Source organism: Montipora foliosa, chromosome 12 (assembly GCF_036669935.1).
Source record: "Montipora foliosa isolate CH-2021 chromosome 12, ASM3666993v2, whole genome shotgun sequence".
Classification (NCBI taxonomy): domain Eukaryota; kingdom Metazoa; phylum Cnidaria; class Anthozoa; order Scleractinia; family Acroporidae; genus Montipora; species Montipora foliosa.
The window spans coordinates 19,724,867-19,747,366 of NC_090880.1; the positions used below are offsets into that span (position 1 = coordinate 19,724,867).

At 40.0% G+C, this 22,500-nt stretch overlaps 1 protein-coding gene across 1 annotated transcript in view; it reads right to left on the reverse strand.

Moving 5' to 3' along the window:
* Window positions 1-19,075, reverse strand: part of LOC137979446 (uncharacterized) — a 20,976-nt gene extending 1,901 nt beyond the window's left edge. The window contains exons 1-9 of the mRNA XM_068826702.1: window positions 19,056-19,075; window positions 18,511-18,712; window positions 12,430-12,562; window positions 10,645-10,747; window positions 9,166-9,234; window positions 8,416-8,520; window positions 5,447-5,493; window positions 596-630; window positions 250-367 (exon numbers count right to left, since the gene is read on the reverse strand). Coding sequence (XP_068682803.1) covers window positions 250-367; window positions 596-630; window positions 5,447-5,493; window positions 8,416-8,520; window positions 9,166-9,234; window positions 10,645-10,747; window positions 12,430-12,562; window positions 18,511-18,661 — 761 coding nt within the window. The 5' untranslated portion in view covers window positions 18,662-18,712; window positions 19,056-19,075. The remainder of the gene's footprint in view (window positions 1-249; window positions 368-595; window positions 631-5,446; window positions 5,494-8,415; window positions 8,521-9,165; window positions 9,235-10,644; window positions 10,748-12,429; window positions 12,563-18,510; window positions 18,713-19,055) is intronic.
* Window positions 19,076-22,500: the final 3,425 nt, after the last annotated feature.

Below are 22,500 nucleotides of genomic sequence, written 5' to 3' on the forward strand. Positions count from 1 at the left end.
GACTTATCTCTTTCCCACACATAACACCAGCTGCATGTATACCTAGTATTTTCTTGCCTCAATTCATTGTCTCCTCTTTGTGACTTTAGTTAAGGTTTTGGTTCAAAAGACTCTCACAAACTACTTTGTCAGCAGTAATCATGTTAAACTTGAACAATTGTAATCATTGCATCAACTGAGCTCTAAATTGGGAACAAGGCTGCTTATGCATGTGTACCCTGTGTTGTGCAGTAAACTACAGCCATCTACCTGTTTGGCATAGGTTTTGATGCATTCCAGTGGTCCCATTCTCCAGTGTGAAGCAGAATACCACTTCGGTAGTCACTCAGGAAAGTGTCATTTTTATTTCGCCCAATGGCAGCATTTCCTAAAAGGTTTCAAGTATAAAACAAGACAGTAATACTGAAAAAGTGAGCAATAACAGAGCCCTAGGCTCATGGCAAGTATAACAAGATACACACAATTGAGAAATCCTGGCTGCCCAACAAACTGTAAATCAGGTTTGGAAATTTCGTATTAATACATGTGGTAATGTTCTGATTTTAAATTTAATCTTGATCTTTGCTTTTCTGTTGTAACTTAATTTGATTCAAACCTTCTTGTCCCTTGACTGCCCGTAAGACAGGATATCTGAATTTAAAAAAAAGGCAACTTTTTAAAAAAAATATTGGTAATTGACTTTGTTAATTTTGTAGCTCAAATCCCCACCACTTTGCACCCCTACCCCCAGAAGTTTGCATGTGGACTTCTTTAAAGACAAAATTGTTGCCATATTTTCATTGCCTGTACTTTGCCGTTTAATATTTCAGGGACTGACCCTTGTAATAAAAATACTGATGATGATAATAATAATAATAATAATAATAATAATAATAATAATAATAATAATAATAATAATAATAATAATAATAATAATAATAATGGGCACTGGGATAGAAAAGGTTGGTGCCAACAACCCAAAAGCCGCCCGTGTTAGGGTTACAACAACCCCATTTGATGAGAGAATGTCAAATATTGAATTTCACACTAACGACGTCAACGGGACTGGCGCTTGTAGTGAAGGTGTTGCCTCCGGCAAGTGTCCTGTGGATCAGCAGTGCAGGCCCGGTCGTCATCCTGCACTGCTGAACAACGACAGAAGAGATTAGGATGGTCAAAGGAGGATAACAAACGGTTGTTTGAATGTTACATCAGAAGTGAACCAGAGAGGCTAGGGTTCAGAAAAAGATTGCTAGACCTGTGGAAAGCCCGTAACATCAACAACAAACTAACAGAAGTCACCGAGTAGAGATTGGCTGATCAAATACGCCAGATTAAGAACAAGAAGTGGCTAGAGAGACTGTGGAGCAAGAGGAAATAGCCATACGAGTAAGACATGAACATCAGGATATTGAAACGACAGAGCTCCATGCCACAGAATGAAAATCAGGAGACTGAAACTACGGAGCTTCTTACCACAGATACACCAGACCATGCAACAACATCTGATACCCAAGAAGAACACCAACTTGAAGAGGAACCAAGAGTTTTCACTGCTGAAGAATTACAAGAAGAGCTCAGCCCAGAACTGGAAGCCCTTTGCGACAGGATCCTAGACATTATACAACTAGAACAGAGAATAGGATTACCATCACTGAAGTCATGCGAAAGAACGAAGCTGAAAGCAGAAGTGGGAAAAATCAATAAAGCCGTCAAAAGGATTCAGAGACACAACATCACTGAACTGAATTCTTTAATGTATACAGCTGCATGCATAAGTTACTACAGAAGGAATGGGAATGATAAAAGGGAGGAAAGGGAGAAGAACTGAAGAGAAGGATTGAGGAAGTCCGATGAGGAAACATGAGACTGAAACAAAGAGAGAGGGAAAGGTTGAACAGAAAATATCATCTTGAGGAAAGAAGCACTTTGTATGTCGCAGGCAAGTTGAAACAAGGCTGGTTGAAACAAGGCTGGTGGAGTTAAGATCAAAAGATACGACGAGACATGTCAACAGTTCAAACAGAACCACCTGTTTAGAACCAATCAGAAGCTGTTCTACAAAACACTAGATGGAAAGGAACTAGGAGAAACGGTGTTACCTGATCCCACAGAAGCAACCTCCTTCTGGAGGAAGATCCGGTCTGAGGAAGTCGGTCACAATGAGAGAGCATCTTGGCTAGAGGATGTAGAGGTGAAGTTCAGTACAACAGAGGGGCAATAAGATATCAGCATCACTGTAGAGGATATTAGGAATGGAGTGAGCAAGATGGCAAACTGGAAGGCAGCCGGCCCCGTTCTTGTTCAGGGGTTCTGGTTTAAGAAACTGACAGGATTGCACTCTAGATTGCAAGAATGCTTGCAAGACTGTATATGTCAAGGGAAAGTACCAGAGTGGATGGTCAGGGAAAGAACAGTTTTGATACAAAAGGACACAGCGAAGGGTGCCCAGGCCAGCAACTACCGCCCTATTGCCTGCCTACCCATGATGCGGAAGCTCTTGAGACGAGTTATGGGAGAGAAGTTATACCACTACTTGAAAATGAATGGACTGCTAACAGATGAACAGAAGGGGTGCAGGAAGGGATCCCGAGGAACTAAAGTTGTAGGCAAGGCAATCCTGAAGAACTGCCGGAGAAGGTTGACAAACTTGTCAATGGCTTGGATACACTACAAGAAGGCATATGATGTGGTGCCGCATTCATGGATCCTGAAATGCCTGGAGATGGATTAGGCTGCCAAGAATCATGATCTCTATAATCAACAACAGCATGGTGAACTGGAAGAAAGTATTGACATCAGGAGGAATGGCTCTCTGGCAGGTGGACATTAGGAGAGGAATTTTTCAGGGTGACTGCTTGTCACCACTACTGTTTATAGTGATCATGTTACCCTTCACCCTAGTACTACGAAAAATGAGAGCTGGATACAAACTGGCAGAGGACATGAAGCCCATTAACCACCTACTATTCATGGATGATCTGAAGCTGTACAGAGCTAGCAAAGATCAACTAGACTCACTTGTTCAAGTAGTAAGGATCTTCTCGCAAGACTTTAAGATGTCGTTTGGGCTAGACAAGTGTGCTGTCCTGGAAATGAGAAGGGGAAGACAAGTTGGCAGTAGCGGAGTAGAACTACCCGACGATCAGCATATCGGGGAAATAGAGGAGGAAGGCTACAAATACCTTGGCATCTTACAGTTGGACCAGACTCTCAACACCAAGATGAAAGGTACGACAAAAAGATCTTTTAGATCTTATAACCGCGCTTTGAAAATGTATCTGTTTTTCTTACCACTATAGCCCCAACGTAGTACACCTTCGAAAGCAGTCCTTGTTGATTCACTGACGACTATAGACACAAAATCACCTCATCAATCTCTAGCACAACAACTGACAACAACGACTTCACATGAACGTGTTGCACTATCACTTATAGCCGAGGTGAAATCTCCGATTGCACCATCAGTCATAGCCGTTGTAAAATCTCCGATGACGTAATGGTCTTAATTAATCTGGAACTTTCATCGGGATATGTATGGGTATGAACGATACGATAATAACACTTTTAACAACTTACAGCTTTCTTTCTTAAAAGTCACGATTAAATTTAATTGTTGTTTTACACGAGTAAAGGGCTAGCAAAGTAGTCACACGAGTCACAATTCAAGAATTACGTTATCCACGGCTATCTTTAGTACGGTGGTTATTTCCCTACCAATGAAAGTTGCCACGTCGACACGTTCCAGGGATGAGGTAATGGCTTTTTATGTATTCAATACTCGCTTCGAATTAAGCGCTTCAATAACACAAAAAGGAAATATATTTTGTTCTAAATAAAGAGTGGAATATTCGTAAAATTTTAAGTACATTAACGTTTTAACAGCTTTTGGCTAATAAACATCACAAGTTGCGTGACTGGAAGTCCCACTGACTATATGGCCGAGTGGAAGTTTGGATCAGCTCACCGACAAAACGAAAAAAATTAATAAACAACGTGCAGAGCAAGAACCGCGCTCGGCCCATGGCCGCGCGGGTAATAACATCGGAGTATATCACAGGAGTCAAGAAGTTGTGTAGATCAAAACTCAATGGAGGAAATTTGATCGATGGCATCAATACCTGGGCTGTAGGTGTACTACGCTACAGTGCAGGGATTGTGGACTGGACAATGGAGGAGGTAGCCAACATGGATAGAAGAACTAGGAAGATCTTGGCAATGAATGGCTGTATGCACACCAGGAGTAATGTTGCAAGGCTGTACCTGCCGAGAAAGGAAGGGGAAAGAGGACTGATCGGCATCGAGGAGTGTGTAAGAAGGGAGAGCAAATCCCTTCATGGCTACCTAAAAGAGAGCACAGAGTGGATGCTTTAAGCTGCGTTGAAGGAGAAAGTGATTGTTGAAGAAGAGAGTCTGCAGGACTATGAGAGGAGGAGGAAAGAAGAGAAAGTTAAAAACTGGACAGAGAAAGCCCTACATGGTGCGTTTGTCCAACAAATATTAGATGAAGCCGGAGAGGAGTCTTGGAGATGGCTCAGGGATGGATTCTGAAAAAAGGAGACAGAAGGTACTCGATCAACTACAGCATAGATAAGACCTCAGAGACAACACTGTGTAGATTGTGTGGAGATGTCACTGAAACAGTACGACACATTGTCAGTGGATGCAAGAAGCTTGCCCAGAGAGAGTATAGGAAGCACCACGACAAGGTAGCCCTGTGGGTACACTGGGAGATGTGCAGGAAGTATGGGATAGAGTGTAATGACAAGTGGTATGACCATCAACCCTTGCCAACCGCAGAAAATGGAGAAGTGAGGATTACCTGGGACATGACTATCTTCACAGACAAAGTGCTGAGACATAATCAGCCAGATATTACTCTAGTGCATAAAAACACACAGAAATGGACACTTATTGATATAGCTGTGCCAGCGGACCAGAACTAAAGAAGAGAAGGTTGAAAAGTACCAGGAACTAGCATCGGCCATCCTTGGAACTGCTCACCTGTTGCGGAAAGTGTTGTCTCTAAGTTACGCGTAGTTGCTGAGACACAATAAACATTACCCAGTAGAACACCCAACGACTGGAGAGAATCGAGTAATAAAAAATGAATAAATAAATAAATAAATAAATAATAATAATAATAATAATAATAATAATCATCATCATCATAAAGTAACCGAAAACCCTCAATTTGGCTAACCCTAGGCCTAAAAAGCAAGTTTGGACCTAAGGTTAGCCAAATTGAGGGTTTTGAGTTACTTTCCAAAAGGTCAAATCATGACCTGCAACAATTGACCCGTGTTTTAGACCCGCCGGTTTGGTTGCCCGGCTTTTGAAACTGGGACACCTAAACTTTTTTAATTTCAAGCACTGTCATCATCATCAGAATCACATTTAATAACCCATGCTCATTTAATTCACAAAGAAGTTGAAATGCTAATAAAAGTATTCAAAAAGGACTTACGGTCCATATAACTTTGGAATTGGCTCTTTACTGTTGCGGTCAAATGTCTAAAATTCAACCATGCAGAAAGAAAAAATCTCAGAAGTGGTCTGCCAATAACATCGAGGCCCCCTCTCATTGTTCCCCAAAACCCCTTCATGTCTATCTATACTGGAGGGTGTAAACTGCAGGTTGCAGGTTAGGGTTGAAAGTCACTGTTTCACAATAGCTGAAACAAACCAAAACTTTAATAATACTTACATTAGGCCTAAAAAATAATGTTTAAGCCTAAGGTTAGCATTTTGTCAAGGTTTGGGTTGTTTCAGTTATAGTAAACGAATGACCTGCAACCTGCAGTTTACACCCTCCACACGGACCGTGGTGGACAAAACCCTGTCCCCCAGTCCATGAGGCCCTGACGGGGGGGGGGGGGGGAGGGGCCCATGCCACTTGTCTGAATTTTAGAATCACTCGTGTCGAGGTTTAATCGACTCATTCTCGGCCTTGACGTCTCTGTCGGAATTTTGCTGGGAAAAGATGTCTTTTGTCGGAATTTCATTTTATGTGCTGCCGCTACTTTTTGGGCTATGTCACTTGTCGGAATTTACCCTGTCAGGGCCTCGTCCATGGACTACCCAAATGGACTACGCTAAAAATACTATTTCGATTGAGTACTGTAATGGTCTATAGGTAAGCAGCATCTCAAATAGTGCTTACTTAAGCCTAAACACCCATTTTAAATGGTGTTGATCAACAGTATTTAAGTCTAAGCACCCATTTCAAAAAGGTTGTTGTGATGGCCAATTACTTCACATAAGTGAAGTGAAACCGGTGCAATTCCCGGATTTAGTTGCATGTGGCCAGGCGGAGGAAAGTAAACAAAGTATGTGCAATGTAAGTATATAATTAATTCAATTCTTTCAATAGTACTCATTCAAAGCGGTATTTTAAAGAGTTAGTCCAGGGTAGTCCATGGACTGGACATCAGTGTTTTGTCCACTTCCCTCTTATACTCTTCAGCGTTAAGTGCTTTTTGGGTGTTAAAATTGAATCACAGTGTTACTAACTTAAAAAATTGTGTCCAGTATACACTATACAGGGCTTAAAATTAACGAAAAAGTCCTGTCGCAACGTCGCAAATTTTAGTCTCAAAATTGTCGCAAAATCGTCGCACTGCATTGTGTTGTCAGCAGTGTAGCAAAATAAAATATGAGCCCACAATACTTGCATTTAAACAAACCGCTGAAAATGGCGAATAATATTGTGCACGTAACATCGCTGCGAAATCAGGGGCACCCAACGTCAATTTTCGGAAAATATCTGTTCGAAAGACGACTTGAGATCTAGAATTTTCGAAACATTTGTAAAATTCCTTGCTTGCCTCCCTTTCCTAGGATTTTCGAACATCTAAAACATGGTATAATTGCCCATTTTTAACGGATTTTTACCCTAAAAAGGTCACCTAGAATTTTCGGGAGCCTTTTTTCTGGTTGAAATTTTCTGTTAACGTTGTTTTTGGACTATGCAAGGAATTCATAGTTAAGGAATTTGTGGTAGCCTCGTACAAGCCCCACAGGAAACTTAAATAGTAGGTAAACCCCAACTTTAATTAAGCAGTTTAGTTTTTATCTGATATCTGAATTGGACATGTTTCATGTGATTTACTGCTTACCTGTTACACTGTTTTATGGTTTATATCCCAACCAAGGAAAATTAAGAAAACTCGCCATAGAAGTAAGTTGATGATCGCTGTTATAATATTACCAATAATTTCAGTTTTGTTAGTTTTAAATGGATTTCACAAGTTTTGGATATTGACTAACAGTGGCCGCATGGTATAATGATTGTTAAAAGTTTTTATCAGTTATTCCCGCTTCGCTGGTTTCATTTCTTTTATTACCAATTGATTTAGTTAATTAGAATTCATTGTACATTTTAATTTCAGATCGAATAAAAACATTATCAGTTGTACGGCGAGTGTTCTTCGGTAGTGGATCGTCTTAGTTCTCTTGCGCAACATTTTCGAAAAGGTAAGTTTTGATCCCTATAATTTTCGGATCACTAGACTTTCAGCTAGGGAAACCGAACAGATGAAAAATTTATATGGGATAAAAATATGCCTATGTCTACCTGGTGTTGAACTATATTCTCGTTGGGTGCCCCTGCGAAATTACGCTACAATTGGGCTATCTTCAGATTGAAAGAAAATTTAATCTAGCAAAAGTTTCAGAAAAGTGGCAACTGCTAACCCTTTTGTTTTAAAAGAGTGAAGAAGAAAGAAAACAAGTCGCAAATTTGTTACTTCTCCAGTTTTAGTCGCAAAGAGAAAAAATTCAGTCGCAGATGCGACTGTGTTGGTCGCAATTTCAAGCCCTGCTATAGTGGGTAAACAATCTTTAGATATGCGGACTAGTTTACCTATATGTACAAGTTATCATTAATTTAAAGTATGTGCACTTGCGCATAAAAATTAAAATGAGACCTTGAAGTCATACTTGCAATAAGTACTTTAAAGAACACAGTGTCATTGCATTTGGAATATTTTTAAAAAATTAAATTTAATAAACCCTTTCTTACTGAAATGACTGAAATTTTTGAAAAATGTCCGATTTTTTGGACAAACTTCGGAATTCTCAACAAAATAGGAAATACAAGTCGTATAATAGCCTAATTAGTATGGATCGAAAGCGTAACTATCCTAGATTTGTACTATGCAAAACACCGCATGAAAAAAGACCTATTAGACGAGAAATAACGATTTTTCCAAAAGTATCGAAAATGGCCATTTTTTGCAAAATGGCAAAGGGAGGACCAAGGGAAAATTTTGAAAAATGTCCGATTTTTTGGGCAAACTTCCGTAGTAGTAGTAGTAGTAATAGTAATAGTAGTAGTAGTAGTAGTAGTAGTAGTAGTAGTAGTAGTAGTAGTAGTAGTAGTAGTAGTAGTAGTAGTAGTAGTAGTAGTAGTACCATTTAATTTATGTAACATACAATTAGTCCTGTTGGAGTATTGCCATTTGTTGTCAGCTGATTGATTGCTTTGCCAGTCAAACGGTTAATGCTGCCATGACAACGTGCTACAAATGTGTACTTTACCTTTGAAGAACAAAAAAGGCAACTAAATGAGTTTTAATATTCATTGTTGGTACGGTCATTGACAGAAAGGATATTACAGAGGTGTGCAAAGGCCTGTTTAAAAGAGGTAATGTAAAGGGTGCCTATATACAAAAAAAAGGAAAGGAAGTTTATTTAGGAGCACTAATTGGGGACACTGTAAACTGAAACCAACAAACTTAAGATACAAGGACAAGAAATACAAGTTTTCTCCCAGTCCTGAATTAGCCCATGTACAACTGTCCATAATCAGTAATTTACAAATCTTCTTATTCTATTAATCAGAAATATATTCCAAGGGGTACAAAAGCTGACAAGTGACATTACCCTAACTGGTGACACACAGGTATTTTCAATTGCAAAAAGTGACCTGAATACACTGCAAAACTTTAACAGCAGGTTACAGTGCGATAATGGCAAAATCGCAGAATAGTAGAGCCAAATTAAGGGTGCTATTCTCCTATTTAGCCATAGAGATTCTCTAGCTCCAGTTGTACGTTTGGAGAATGGCCTGAGCCTCCATTTGAGGGCTTTCCTTCATTCCTCCAGTTACTTGTCCTGTAACTTCATTAACCCTAACGTAAGACTGCAAGATTCATTTCTATTAAGACAATAGGCTGACCTTACCTCATTATTAGAGTCATAGAGGGTACCAGTTGTTTCTATTGTGCGGTCTTTATAAACAGGAATATGGACCTGCAAGAAAGTAAAAAGAAAATATATTTATTTAATAAAATGTAGTAAGGATTTATTATTTCATCATTATTACCAACCCAACCCCTTGAATGTCCTTACCTGTGAGTGGTAAATTTACTTAAAACGCAAATTGATTATTATTCTTGTGACAAAAGCTCTCCAACTAGTTAGAAATACATGTAGCTTGAGTTGCTGGGAATTGCGCCGTTTAACCTTACTAGGTAAAATTGCTTAAAAACCTTATTGCCTCTCAATTTGTTTGCATTTTGTTACCTCTGCCAACAAACCACAGCGCTATAGAAGAGATAAATAGTATGATCTTCAGCTTTTAATGGAATGGTAAAGGCGACAAAATCAAGCGCGATATTATGATTAGCGACAACGGGGGGCTACGAATGATTGACATCAAACTATTCAACAAAACTCTCAAGTCAAGTTGGATGGCAAAATATTTGGACTCAGAAAACTATGGAAAATGGAAACTTTTGTTTGATCTGGAATTACAATTTTCTGGTGAGGACATTTTTCGAGGCAACCTTAGTAAAGAAGATTTATCAAAGCACTTGAAAATATCGGATACCTTTATTTCAGAAATACTTCGAATCTGGACCGACAATAAAAATTCACTCCACTGAACAGCTCAGCTGAAAGCGCAGAATTTATGGCAAAACTCTCTTATACGAGTCGGAAACAAACCCGTACACTATAGATCATGGTCTTCAAAAGGAGTTAGAAACGTGGGTCATCTGATGAAAGACACGACGAATTTTCTATCTTTCCTGGACTTTACAGAACGTTTTGATATCAAACTGACAAACTTTCTTACTTTCCAAGGGGTGATAGTAGCGATTAAGGCCCTATGGAAAAGCAACGAAGAAAATCTACACAATTTTACCACCAACTACAAATCTTTCACTGATACTTTTTTAAGACAAGACAACCAAACAGATTGGTATATAGAATTCTCGTTGGCAAAAGCAGAAAAAACCGGACTGCAGATTCAAACACAGTGTATCGATCATCTTTTCTGTGCACAAAGATCTCAAAACTAATCGTCTTTCAATTTAAGCTACTACACAGGAGATTATCGACCAATTCACTTGGCGGCAGTCGACTGTTAATCGCTGTAACGTAAGATGACTTAACTCAACAATGGGGAACCCAAAGCCTTATACTCCCTTTCACTCTTTAACCCTAAAAATGGTTTCTTTAGAGATTCCACTGTAGATCTGTCCAATGCCAGATGATTTTACTCAGCAAATGAGAAACCCTGAGGGGTGAAGAGGTCAAAAGACAAACATAATGGCAATCTTTATATGGTTTTAATTCACCCAAGGCCAGACAATTATCAGCACATTTTGCTTATACCGTTACAGCAAAAATTCATAACTTGTGTGTTTGCAAAAATACCTTAAATTTATATCCAAAAGGTACAGTGCCTTTATCTTTATAACCGTCACTCATCAGCTGATCCAGAACAAGGGAGGCCGTCGTAGCATCAAACACTCCAGTACTAAATTCAATAAACAAAATGTGAGAGAACAAATAATTATTTCAAAGAGGGGGATATAGTTCCTCCCATTCACCATACTCCGCTCTCCTGACTCCCATGCATTTGTCTTTCAAATCTTACTCAATGCCTCAACAGTACATTAGAGATCTAAGATCTGGAGATTTTTTCTTTGGGTTTATTAACAGCCCCTCTCCTCAAACATAATCCCACCTAAAGCTGCAATTGGTGTCAAAATTGTTGAGGCACTCTTATCCTTTAGAGTCGATTTCTAGCACGGTGCGAAAATGGCCCCCTCCCCCACACCCTCGGGACAATGTTGTGCTTTTCTTCTGTTTTCTACGAGCCTTGTCATTAGCGGTACAACATTGATTAGGGTGGGAGGAAGGGGTATCCCGGAAAAATACGTTTTGGACAAGTTTACTTTGCAAACAATGAATGTGTCGTTGCCAGTGTGCTCTGTTGGCAACTGTCTCAACTAATTTTGTCGCCGATTGTGGCCTAATGTTAGAAGATTAGCAGTGAGGGGATGTGGAGTGAAGATTTCCAGTAATGACAGGTTTAAAGTAAAGGTCCCTTTTCACCCGTCACTCATTACAAAACCTTACTAATGCTCAATTTAGACCTCATTAGGCCTAAAAACGATGTTTACGCCTAAGGTTAACCAATTTGAAGAGTTAGGGGTTAGAGGAAAACAATGACCTGTGGAATGTAACCCGTGTTTTTAACCTGCCATTCCAGTAAAGCATGAAAAATAAAAACCATTCTCCCCAAGGTATGGGACAGGATTGAAATATCCAGACCCTTAGGACGCGTTCGATTGACCCTATTCCGGAATAAGAATACATGGAGTGATGATTAAAATGGTATGTTTCGCGCGTTTCAAAGCAGCAAGGATAATAAAAATATGTTTAAAATAGCATTTTAGCAGATGTTTGACAATTTTAATGTGAATCTCTGTAAAAACGAAGGATTTCTAACTTATATTCCATATATTCCTATTCCGGAATACGGTCAATCGAACGCACCCTTGATCTTTGAGTTGTCCTAAAATAATGTGACCCTCCCCTGTTATGAATAAATACACCATTCATAAAGCTTGTGTTCAACAAACCTAAAAGAATCAACATTCTAAGAATTAAAATATCTACCGTAATTCTTGAAGGGAGGTATAACCAAAGATTTTGCTCATGTTATCATGAAGAAGTGGAGACATGGTGGCGTGGTGGTCAGTGTGCCAGACTCCCAGTGTCGTAGGTCGGAAACAGAGTTTTGCCAACATGTTGTTTCCTTGGACAAGAAACTTGCTACACACTCTCTCTCCCCACCCATGCGCATTTAATGGTAACCGTCAAAATGCTACTGGCCAGGGCTAACTGTGTGATGGACAAGCATCTTGTTCAGGAGCCGGAGGAGGAGCAATGCTCTACATGCTACTAGCTTGAAACCGGAATAAGCTCCAGTTGTGTGAACCTGGGCAGGTTGTGTATGACTTAATGTCATCAAAACGTGTGCAAGGGCTTTGTAGAATGCCTCTTCAAGTCCTCTTATAAGTTCTCCACATTTAAAGGATTAGCGTGACTTACAATTGACAGCCCTTAATTTTTTTCTCCCATCTTGATTATATTTTCCTTACCTCACACACCCAAGCACAGTCATGGCTTGTTCACAATAACATTACTTACTCCTTTAAAAAATTGCCTAGTTGGTAACTTGACACAGCCTCACTGGTTTTCTTGTCATAAAAGCCTGTTCTTTCCAGAGATGTTACAAATTTTGACCGCACTAACAGATTTTGCAGGATCACAACATCATTTCCTGTAAATAGAAGCGCTTCAACAATCACAACAGGCATTCTTGGACCTATTACTAGCATTTTGCCAAAACAAACTTCCATGGGAAGCCAACATTCCCAACCCAAAAAAGAGTTACAAAGGGATTTTTCTGCATTTTCGCTACTGGAAAAAACACTTAAAAATGCTTTTTAGGGAGGGAATGCTTGCTAATTAAGAAGGCTTGAAAAATATCTGTCGTTAATATTTAACAAATAAATGCCATGTTGCCATGCATCTCTGTGCAGTAATGGATCACAGATGATGTCAAAATGCGGTAAGAACAAAAGAGTGGCACACAAGGCCTGATTGGTTGAGTATTCAATGAGACTTTCTTTGTAATATGTCCCCATTGTTAGCTATTGTTGTTTGGTTCCCGTTTTTGTGCTACGTAATGTTGCTAGAATAAAGTCCGGAAGAGGTAGTATCTAGAGAATTCTTTTAACACACAACATATCTGTTTCCTTATAATGACGAAAAATCAAATGCCAATGATAATATTTTAAAAGGCTTTATTCCATTCTTACAGGTATTATGATTTTGGAATATCCAGAAGTCATCCAAAAAAAACCACCCTTTCATTCTGATTATAAACAATAACATGGTGGGGTTTTGTGATATCCAGGACCACGTAAAATCAGCAGATGCCCACTGTCTTATTCATTGTTTTCAGCAAATAAAGCGTAAATAATTATTGTACTTTCATATACAAATTTAATGTATATTTATTCCTTTTGAAACAAAGGGATATGAAGATCTTTGACGAAGCTAATGAAAACGCCTCTAAGTAAATGCAAGATCTTAAATTATTTCGGGATTGCTCCACTTTATTCCCCTTCAGACTAGCCGTAAACGGATCCTTCAACCAGTTGTGTTAGGCTTTATCAAGAGAAAATGAGGGGACAGAGAGGGAGGCTCAGGGCGTTGGCCGGGATATGTCATGTTCACGAAAGTTATTTTTAGACCAGCAGCAGTCTTTGTTCTAGCGGAAGTCTGTCTTCCGAGACGTCCGCATGCAGTCTTGCCTCGCTCACAGGTTCTTAGTGAAAAGAGAAAATGGCGGCGCACGTGGATAGCCTGCAGTGCAGGCATATTTGGGCCCGCGCGTGCACACTTGCGTTTGAGGCCCCATCTTAGATTTGGTAACTGTGGAGGTTTGGGGGTTGGATTTCACTATTTGCCGAGGACGTAGGTGTTACATGGAAAAATGGGCAAGGGGGATTAGAAATGCCCCACCCCCCCCCCCACCCGCCACTGCACCAACCCTCTCCCGGTCAAGCAACTAATTACAATCCAAGATGGCGGCATCGAAAGCCTGATTTATCTAGCGTTCCGCTCCAAAATAACGTCTGCACTGCAGGCTACAACGTGGAAGACTGGTGAATATTTATTTTCTTTCGCTCGTCTAAAAATAACTTTTCTTGGACATGACTTATCCCAAGGGATGGCCCGTGAGCCTCCCTCTCAGTCCCCTCCTCTGCTCTTGGTTCTTTGCAAATGTAGTTCATCCTTGCGAGTACAGGAAAAAAGATCGTAATTCTACCCTGACGGCCCTGCACTTTTTGCTTTCCTCAATAATCTTGATTTCTACTAGCTACATGTTAGCTTAACTTTCGAAGTTTTACTTCTGCCTCAAGTATATTAAGGTCTCGGTAAAGGTAAATTTGAGCGTCTTGCTTCATTTTTTGGTTTTTGCAAATCTTGTGAATCCGTAGGCTGTGAAGTAAAATTTCCCGCAAAAAATTTTGAAAATTTAATTTTAAAACCGCTAAAATCGCTTTCTTTGTTTCCCGCCATAATCTGCGCGCAATCACGTCGATCACAAATGAAATGATTGGCTGTCAATTGACAGCCTTCACGCGCGATCTGCTACCTTAGAATGTGCCCGAATGCTGATTGGCTCAGCATTATATATGGCTTTCAAGTAGGGGGCGGAGTTTTGGGGCGGAGTTATTCAGCAGACCCGTGAACTGCACGCGAAATCTTCATGCTGGATTTTCTGGGGGTTTATTTTGACGCTAAAATTACAACTTCTTGGACCTCCTGTCCCGACGGGTTTCAAGATATCGCTTTCAAATTCTCCGTTCTATGAGACGATTTTACTACCCCAAATACCGTGTGAGGAATTTTTCGTTTGTCTTCGGAGACTGATTTTATAACACTTTTCCTGCCCAAATTAAGTATGAGATGAGAGTTTCGACTTTGGTGCGTGATATTTTCTTCAAAAATTCCTCACACGGTGTTGGAGTGCATTCACCTACAGCTTGCGTAGCAGGCGGTTTAGTGTTTCAAATTGTCCAATGAGAGTGCAAATTGTCCAATGAGAGTGCAGAATGTAATATGATCGCCATCAAGCTATAACGGCCGTAGCCACACATCTAGCTGAGCGCATGGGATGATATAGAAAGCGGAACATTATTTGGAATTTATCCGCCAAAAATGGCTGTGTGGTCCCGGAATAGAGTTGATGTGATAGGAAATTTATCTGGCCTTAAGGCTGTGGTGTTTTTATGGCGATTCGGACCGTTGCTTTGAGATGCGAGAGAAATTCGTGGGACGAGGTCGCCGCGGACACAGTTCGCCTTCCGATTGCACAGAAAAGACGAGGGCAACTGTACGTAGAGGTAAGGGAAGTTTGTTTCTACATTTACAGCTTATTTTAGCATTTATAAGCTCAAACTGAATTTCCCCATACAAAGTCTATAAATCGTATACTGAGCTTGGGCTGTCCAAGATTTCGACAACGAAAAGTGTTCGAGAAGCTGGAGAGTGGGGATTGTGTCCTTTTCTACCGCCTGAGTTCGGAAACTTCACTGATTTTCCAGCTGACGCCAAGGTAAAAAATAACGGCTTTCAAATCCATTTCCGTATTGGAATTTCTCCTCAGACTTCGGTGATGTAAGAGCAAGTAAAATTCCTCAAGATCAATTGAAATCACTGCTGAGTTTATTGGTGGCAAAACGAGGGGCCCGATGAGGTCGACTGAGAGCTGAAGTGGCCAAAGATTTTGTTGATGATTCACCGGTTGAATTCAAACTCACATTGACCATTTAACCACAAACTCAAGCTCATATCATCTGGAAACTTTGCACCGACGTTTCAAGCATTGTTATGTAATTACTGTTTTGTTAAAATCAGTCTTTTGGGATGTCTAATGCTATTTCCCCGAAATTCTTAACTTCGCATAAATTATATTTGAATCTACGTCACAGACACAACCAATCGCTCACGCGTCCAACCTCGTTCCCAGGGTCTCTCTTCTCTGCCTCCCTTGGTCGTTGGAAGAGAGACCTTGGTTGCGGCTGGTCACGTGACCATCAATCCATCCAAAACCGCCGGGTGGGTGGGTACTCAAGTACATTTGGTCGAGAGGACGATAAAATACCATCCGGGGGAAGGTGAAGTTGAACAATTGTTGATTTCAGAATGGCGCTCGAAAAAATAAAATTAGTTGTTCATCCAAGAGCTATATTTACCACATTTATTTTCTCGTGGATCTGTAAAATACATATTGTCTGGTAGCTAATATATGAACAATGAAGAGTTGATAGACAAATCAGTTTACTGTCCATTGATCATCGCTGCTGCCCGCGGGGAACCTCATACAAAAAGGATATGAGGTACTAAGATTCTGCTTTGTGAGCGGGACTTGAATTTTTTTATCCCTAAGAGGAAGAAATTCTAAAACAACAACAACTACTGAGTCAAGCGACATACCGCTCTCTCCCTTCCTTAGTAAATTTGTCACTGTGACAATCAAAAACCCTTCCAGTATATTTTTTTTACCACCCAGATTCTGGGTGGTCACGTGACCAGCCGCAACCAGGGTCTCTCTTCCAACGACCAAGGAAGGAAGAGAAGAGAGACCCCTGGGAACGAGCCTTGTCACGCGTCCTGCCTTCTCTTCTCGAGGAGGATACCCGAACTCAAGTGAGCGGCGGATATCGAACTACTCTGCGAGCAGAGTCTCTTTCGATCTTCCAAGATAAGTTGGAAAGAAGAAAGTAGACTCTGCCGTCCGGCTCGACTTTCTTTGATTTGCTGCCAGCGGGTCTAATAGGTCGCAGGTCGCGGGTGGAGAGGCCATTGTTTCACCAATACAGAAAGTATCCTAAACATTCATAAAAGCTAACCTTAGGCCTAAAAACTTTTGTTTAGGCCTAAGGTTGGCTTTTAAGAATGTTTAGGATACTTTCTGTATTGGTGAAACAATGACCTGCAACTCGCGATCCTCGACCTGCAAATTAGACCCGCCGATTTGCCGCTCATCCAAAGAAATGGTGAGTTAGTCCAGTTTCGACTTGTCAAACCTGTTTTTTTTTTTCAATTTGTGCCCATAATTAATCGCCACGCGTCATCAATATTTTTTAAATTTACAACAGCGTGACAATTTTCTGTCTAAATTCCCATGAGTATTTCCTCCGTATGTCGGTTACAGAAACTAGTTTGCCAGAATTGAGAAACCTATTAATTTTTTCAGGAAAAACTGAAATGGCAATTCAAAACCTTGAACTATCTTGACTTTCGAAGGAAATGATTCCCTGATTGTCGTGTGTTTGCCAGAGTTGTTCGAAAATATCCTGCTGTTTGTTTTGTTTGTGGTTTTTGCGGTTACTAGTCACGCCTAACTGACTCCAATATACGTTTGAATTTTTAACGCATTTTTAACGCTCAACACGAAATGTCGAGCCGCTGGCAGAGTCTACTTTCCTTTTCCCGACTTATCTAGGAAGATCGAAAGAGACTCTGCTCGCAGAGTAATATCGAACCTACGTTGAGTTGCCGGTCCCCAGGGCCCTTCGTTTTCCCCCTATATTTGCAAAGACCTCTGGGATCGCCACGGGGCAAACAAACCAGTCAAATTAGGAGACGTTCAATAAGAGGTATTTGTGGAATTTCAAGAAATATAAAAAATAAATCGTTCGAGTTTAAGAAGTAGTCATAGGTGGTGGCGATCACCGTGCAGTGAGTGTATGGATGACCGTCGATATTCAGAGCGACAGATAAAAACTAGTACTGTCTTGAGGTTTTACTCTTATCGAAACAACAAAAGAAATGGCAGCTTGGGAGAAACAGCTTCAAAGGAAAAACTTCAAGGCCAACAGTTTACTCTAATCATTTTGCCGGTCGATACCGATGTGATACTTGCGACAAGCCCATTTTGTATATGAAACGTTATCCAGACGAAGAAGGCAATAATGTGAAGGCTAGAGAAAACATCGACACGAAAGGAAAACGAAAGCAATATTCATTGTCGCATCCATACACTGCATACCCACGACTACGTCTTAAACTCGAACGATTTAGATTTCTAGCAGGAGTCCACTGGTTTATTTGTAGGGCATGTAGTTCCCAGTGTTGTGGTCTGTCTTCTGTGATGGTGGGGAGGGTAAATGCTCGGAGATCAGTAGCTACTACACCAAGCTACTCTAAAAATCTCAGGGTAAATAAAGAAAAATGATATAAGATCCCAGATGTTCTGCAAATGTATAGGAAAACAAAGGGGCGTGGGGACAGGAACTCACTTATTATGAAAAACGCAGTAATATGATATATAGTTTGACCCTACACAAGAAAATCGCGGCGTGACAATTTCATTTTTTCCCGCGGACACTCTCATTTTCCTTACAGAGACCTTAAACCAAAGATTTCCGGGAACTACTGCGGAGCTAAACCGGAAAGACGAGTCGGAATCATGTAAAAGTAATTTAATTTAGGGAATAAAAATTATTGTAGAATAGAATGACGTCTTCAAGCTCAAACTAGATTAAATTTCTTCCAATATAAGTCTTATGTAAGCTTTTACACTTTTTATTTTAAGTTCTACGAATCGAGACTTTTCAAGATGTATATAAGACCAAAATTGCAGAACATAACAAGGAATCAGCTACCAATTTCAACCCAAAATAAACATATAAGCTTATGAGTGCCTACCTTCCATTAGTGGATCCTTCAGAGAAAGAACTCTTACAAATGGTGCAGGCATATTTTCTTCGTGAGCCATGGCTACAACACAAATGCAAGGAAGTACAAACGACAGCAAAGAAACCGCTTCACGATCCATCATGGTGTTCTCCACTACCATTTAGCTGTTACAGGAAATACGGTCCTCTGGATCGATTGAGCGTTTTGTTTTCTGAAACGGTGCTGTAACGTCAATATCGATTTCCATGCTAAGACAAACTGTTTAATCATGTTTCATCAAGTGTAAACAAATTAAAAGGTCCTTGACCTCCACAGCGTGCCAAGATAATACAAAAAACACCATTCTGCGTTTTTACAGGAGTAACATAAGCTTAAGACCCCGACAACGAACCGAAACTCTACTCCCACAATAAAATCGACGTTGAAAACAGCCATTTTCGGTTTGAGAAGAACATCAGCAAACATGACCTGTCTGACCTTCAATGACCTGCAATGTGAGCTTCAGTGGCTACGGGAGAAAATGAAATAAACTTACCCGAAACAACCAACACTACCCACAGTGAGTATTTAAAATGATCGCAACTTCTCCCAGTTTTGTAGGTTGCATACAAAGGTCTGTGTTGTCGCTTTGCGTAACTATGGTGTGACGTGTGACCTTGTAGAATTTATTAATAATTCAACAGGGTCCACTTTCGCACGAACTTGATCCGAACAAAGAAACTACTATTAATAGGGTACAACGAGAAGTCCTTCGGAAAAAATATGATGCAATCTAAGCAATTTTCGTCCCTAAATGTGGAATTCTGTACCAACGTGTATTAAAACCCGAAACCACCAAAACGGAACCACCGGAACTGCCGAAAAAAACGAAAGGAAACCGGCGAAACAATCGAAACAGCCACAGTGACAATGCAGATCACGAGATTTCTAAATTATTTCACTCTTGGTGCAGTTCCACTGTACGTAAAATTATGGCTTTACTCGTTTTGTTCAAAGTCGTTCCATTCAAGCAAACAGTGGCTTCTATAAAAGGCTTCTTGCAAATGAACTATCTCTTCGAAATGCAAAGCATTTCAATTTACCTAAATGGTAGAAATGCTGCTGCCGAGGGGAAGGGGAGTTGTTCAATATGCTTGCAATTTAAAGACGGTTCGTGCTTGGAACCGAAGGGAGATTTTGATCGGTCTTTAGCTCCTCCTGGACCCTTCTCTGGTTCTCTTTATAACAAGTTTCTATAAGCACTACGTATAACCTCCACCCACTTGTTGTAACCGCTCTGTGGTAGCAGCCAACTCGAAAGCTTGGCTCCTTTGGCTGCTACACACTTTCTTCTTTGTATGTTTTAATTCAATGTATAGCTAGATCTGTTTTTATTTCTTTTTTACTCTTATTGTTGTTGTATTGTCGTTGAATAAAATCAAAAATCGTAGGGTCTTTTCAGTTGTTATCAAAAGGCGGTTCCGTGACGTCTTTCGCTTCGAAAATACCTTGCGTGACATTATGATACAAAGCTATTTGGTTGAAAAAAATGTCAATTCCTGTGAATCTCAGCGGTTTGAGCCTTTCAAGGAGATTAGGAGATGTGTTCATACACTTGTTGTATTTTTCTCCTACAACAATTCAAGTTCTTGTCCTTTCAGATCATCGAACGATTTCGAATTTTTTTGTTGCGTGACAGTGAATTTGTAACAAGATCATACCGCGCATACCGCGCATCTTAATTCCTCCATTCGCGCATAGCCAAAATTCCTTACTCCTTTGTTCTTAGTGTGACCACAATCCCTTGCGTTTCGAAGAAAGTGTGTTCTTGTCCCGATTAGAGAGCTGTCTCGTTCGTTCGCTTCACGCTCACTCACTGCGGCAGCAATAATTTACAAATGCGTTAACATTCTTTCATCATAACTTTGTCGCCTCATATGTTTGTCCTTGGTCTCTGCATTGTTTCCAACGTCGTTTTCACGCCAAACGCTTCAAATTTCAAAGGCATCGATGACCGGAAGTGCAGTTGCGTTTGGTTGCTGTATGCGCAACATTTATGCGTGACATCGTTAATAAAACAAGAGGCCATATTTCTGGCCGATTCCTATGTTTTATTTAAGAAATGCTAGGATGAAGTTGAATCATCTTTGCTGGTGTTTTTTTTAAAGGCTGGTTTTAAGTAAATAAGTAGGAACTTTAAACTGCAAGTCAGCTAAGCCCTGATGAAACAAGTTCGTACATGTAAATATTAAAGAAATTACGGGAAAAAGAACTGGCAATGCGTTGAAGGTAATAGTTCATAATAAATATGTATTCAAATTTTATTTTGTCAGCCTCACAAATGTTTGTAAACGTTGGAATGCTGACACCCCCCTAAAGAAAAAGCAAGTCATTTTTGTGAGCAAATGTATATTATAGGTAGAAAACTTACTAATACATTTATCCTGGAAATGTATATGGGGCAAAGGTTGAATCACAGATCATCACTCCTGTACTTTTGGCATAAAGCACAAATAAATGAAAACTTTTTTTTTTAACTTTCTGCATCTCTTCATATCTTCTTCGATGCCTCTTCGATTTAAATTTAACATAGCGATGTATTTAGGGTGATACTGGCGTATTTTTCCGAATTTTATAAAAGAAAAACGCTTTCAGCTTCTGGACACGGCGTTCGCATAAATTCTTATTGTTGTGTAAACAAACATCTCATAACAAGACCTGATTATAAGTTTTTTTATTAATTTTATTGGGGCCGCGTTGAATAATTTTGTACACCTGAATGTTTCTGAACATCGCACATGTATACTGTACGTAAACTTATGTACTGCTTGTAGATGATCCAAGCGATGGTACTCCACATTTCAAAACAACTAGTTACAAGAAACACAAATATTATCATAATACAGATTCCGGTATGGCGTCTTTAGACTTTACCTCTCAGAACAAGATAATGTTCGTTCTTGTACTTCTTGCGTAGATCAACATTATTTTTCTTAGTTGCAGTAGTACACACTTTTGCATGGTTATAGGTTTCCGTAATACTTCTGACATTTGTCACTTTCGAAACTAATTCATCACTTTCGCATTTTGTGCTCACAGATAATCTCAACTCATGATCACTAGTGACATACTTTGAATGCAACTGGCAATATTTTCGATTCACTGACCGATTCGTTCCTGTACCGCTCAATACTTTTTAGCGTGCATTCACTCCGACAGTGCTTTCTCTGTCCATAAATTATCCACTGCAATTCTCAGCCCTTCCCGTATTTATCGATAAACATCACCTTCTTAGAGCCGACGATTCTTTTGGTCAGCAGGCTTTGCCGATTTGTGGTGGAAACGTGAAAAAACTGGCCGAAAACTCAACTCTGGCCGCCGAGCCTGCGGCCACCCTTTTGTCTTTCTTTTTGTAAATCATTAAGTTGGTCATTCCTTGTTTTATATACGAGTACCGTTTAACGTTTCGCAAAGTACCATGGGCCTGGCTAGAGGGTAAATATCTTAGGGATCGATTACATGGCGAATTTCAGCCCGGGTTCTGACAGGGGCACCCAACGTCAATTTTCGGAAAGTATCTGTTCGGAAGCGATTTGAGATCTAGAATTTTCGAAGCATTTGTTGTAAAATTTCTTGCTTCCCTGCCTGTACTAGGATTTTCGAACGTCTAAAAAATGGTATAATTGCCCATTTTAAACTGATTTTTACCCTAAGAGATCCCTGGAATTTTCGGGAGCCTTTTTTCTGGCTGACATTTTCGAAAAGGTAAGTTCTCATCTTCCCTGCTAGCAGAGGTCCCTCACGGCACGGCGCAGGGAAGTGCTCATCTCTATAATTTTCGGATCACTACACTTTCAGCTAGGAAATCCGAACAAATGAAGAATTTCTTGGGGATAAAAAATATGCCTAATATCTACCGTTTAAATTCTAAAATACGTTTAGCAATGATATCATTAAGAGGTATTCTCGTTGGGTGACCCTGTTCTGAAAGAAATCCTCCTGAAATGAAAGTGCGATTAC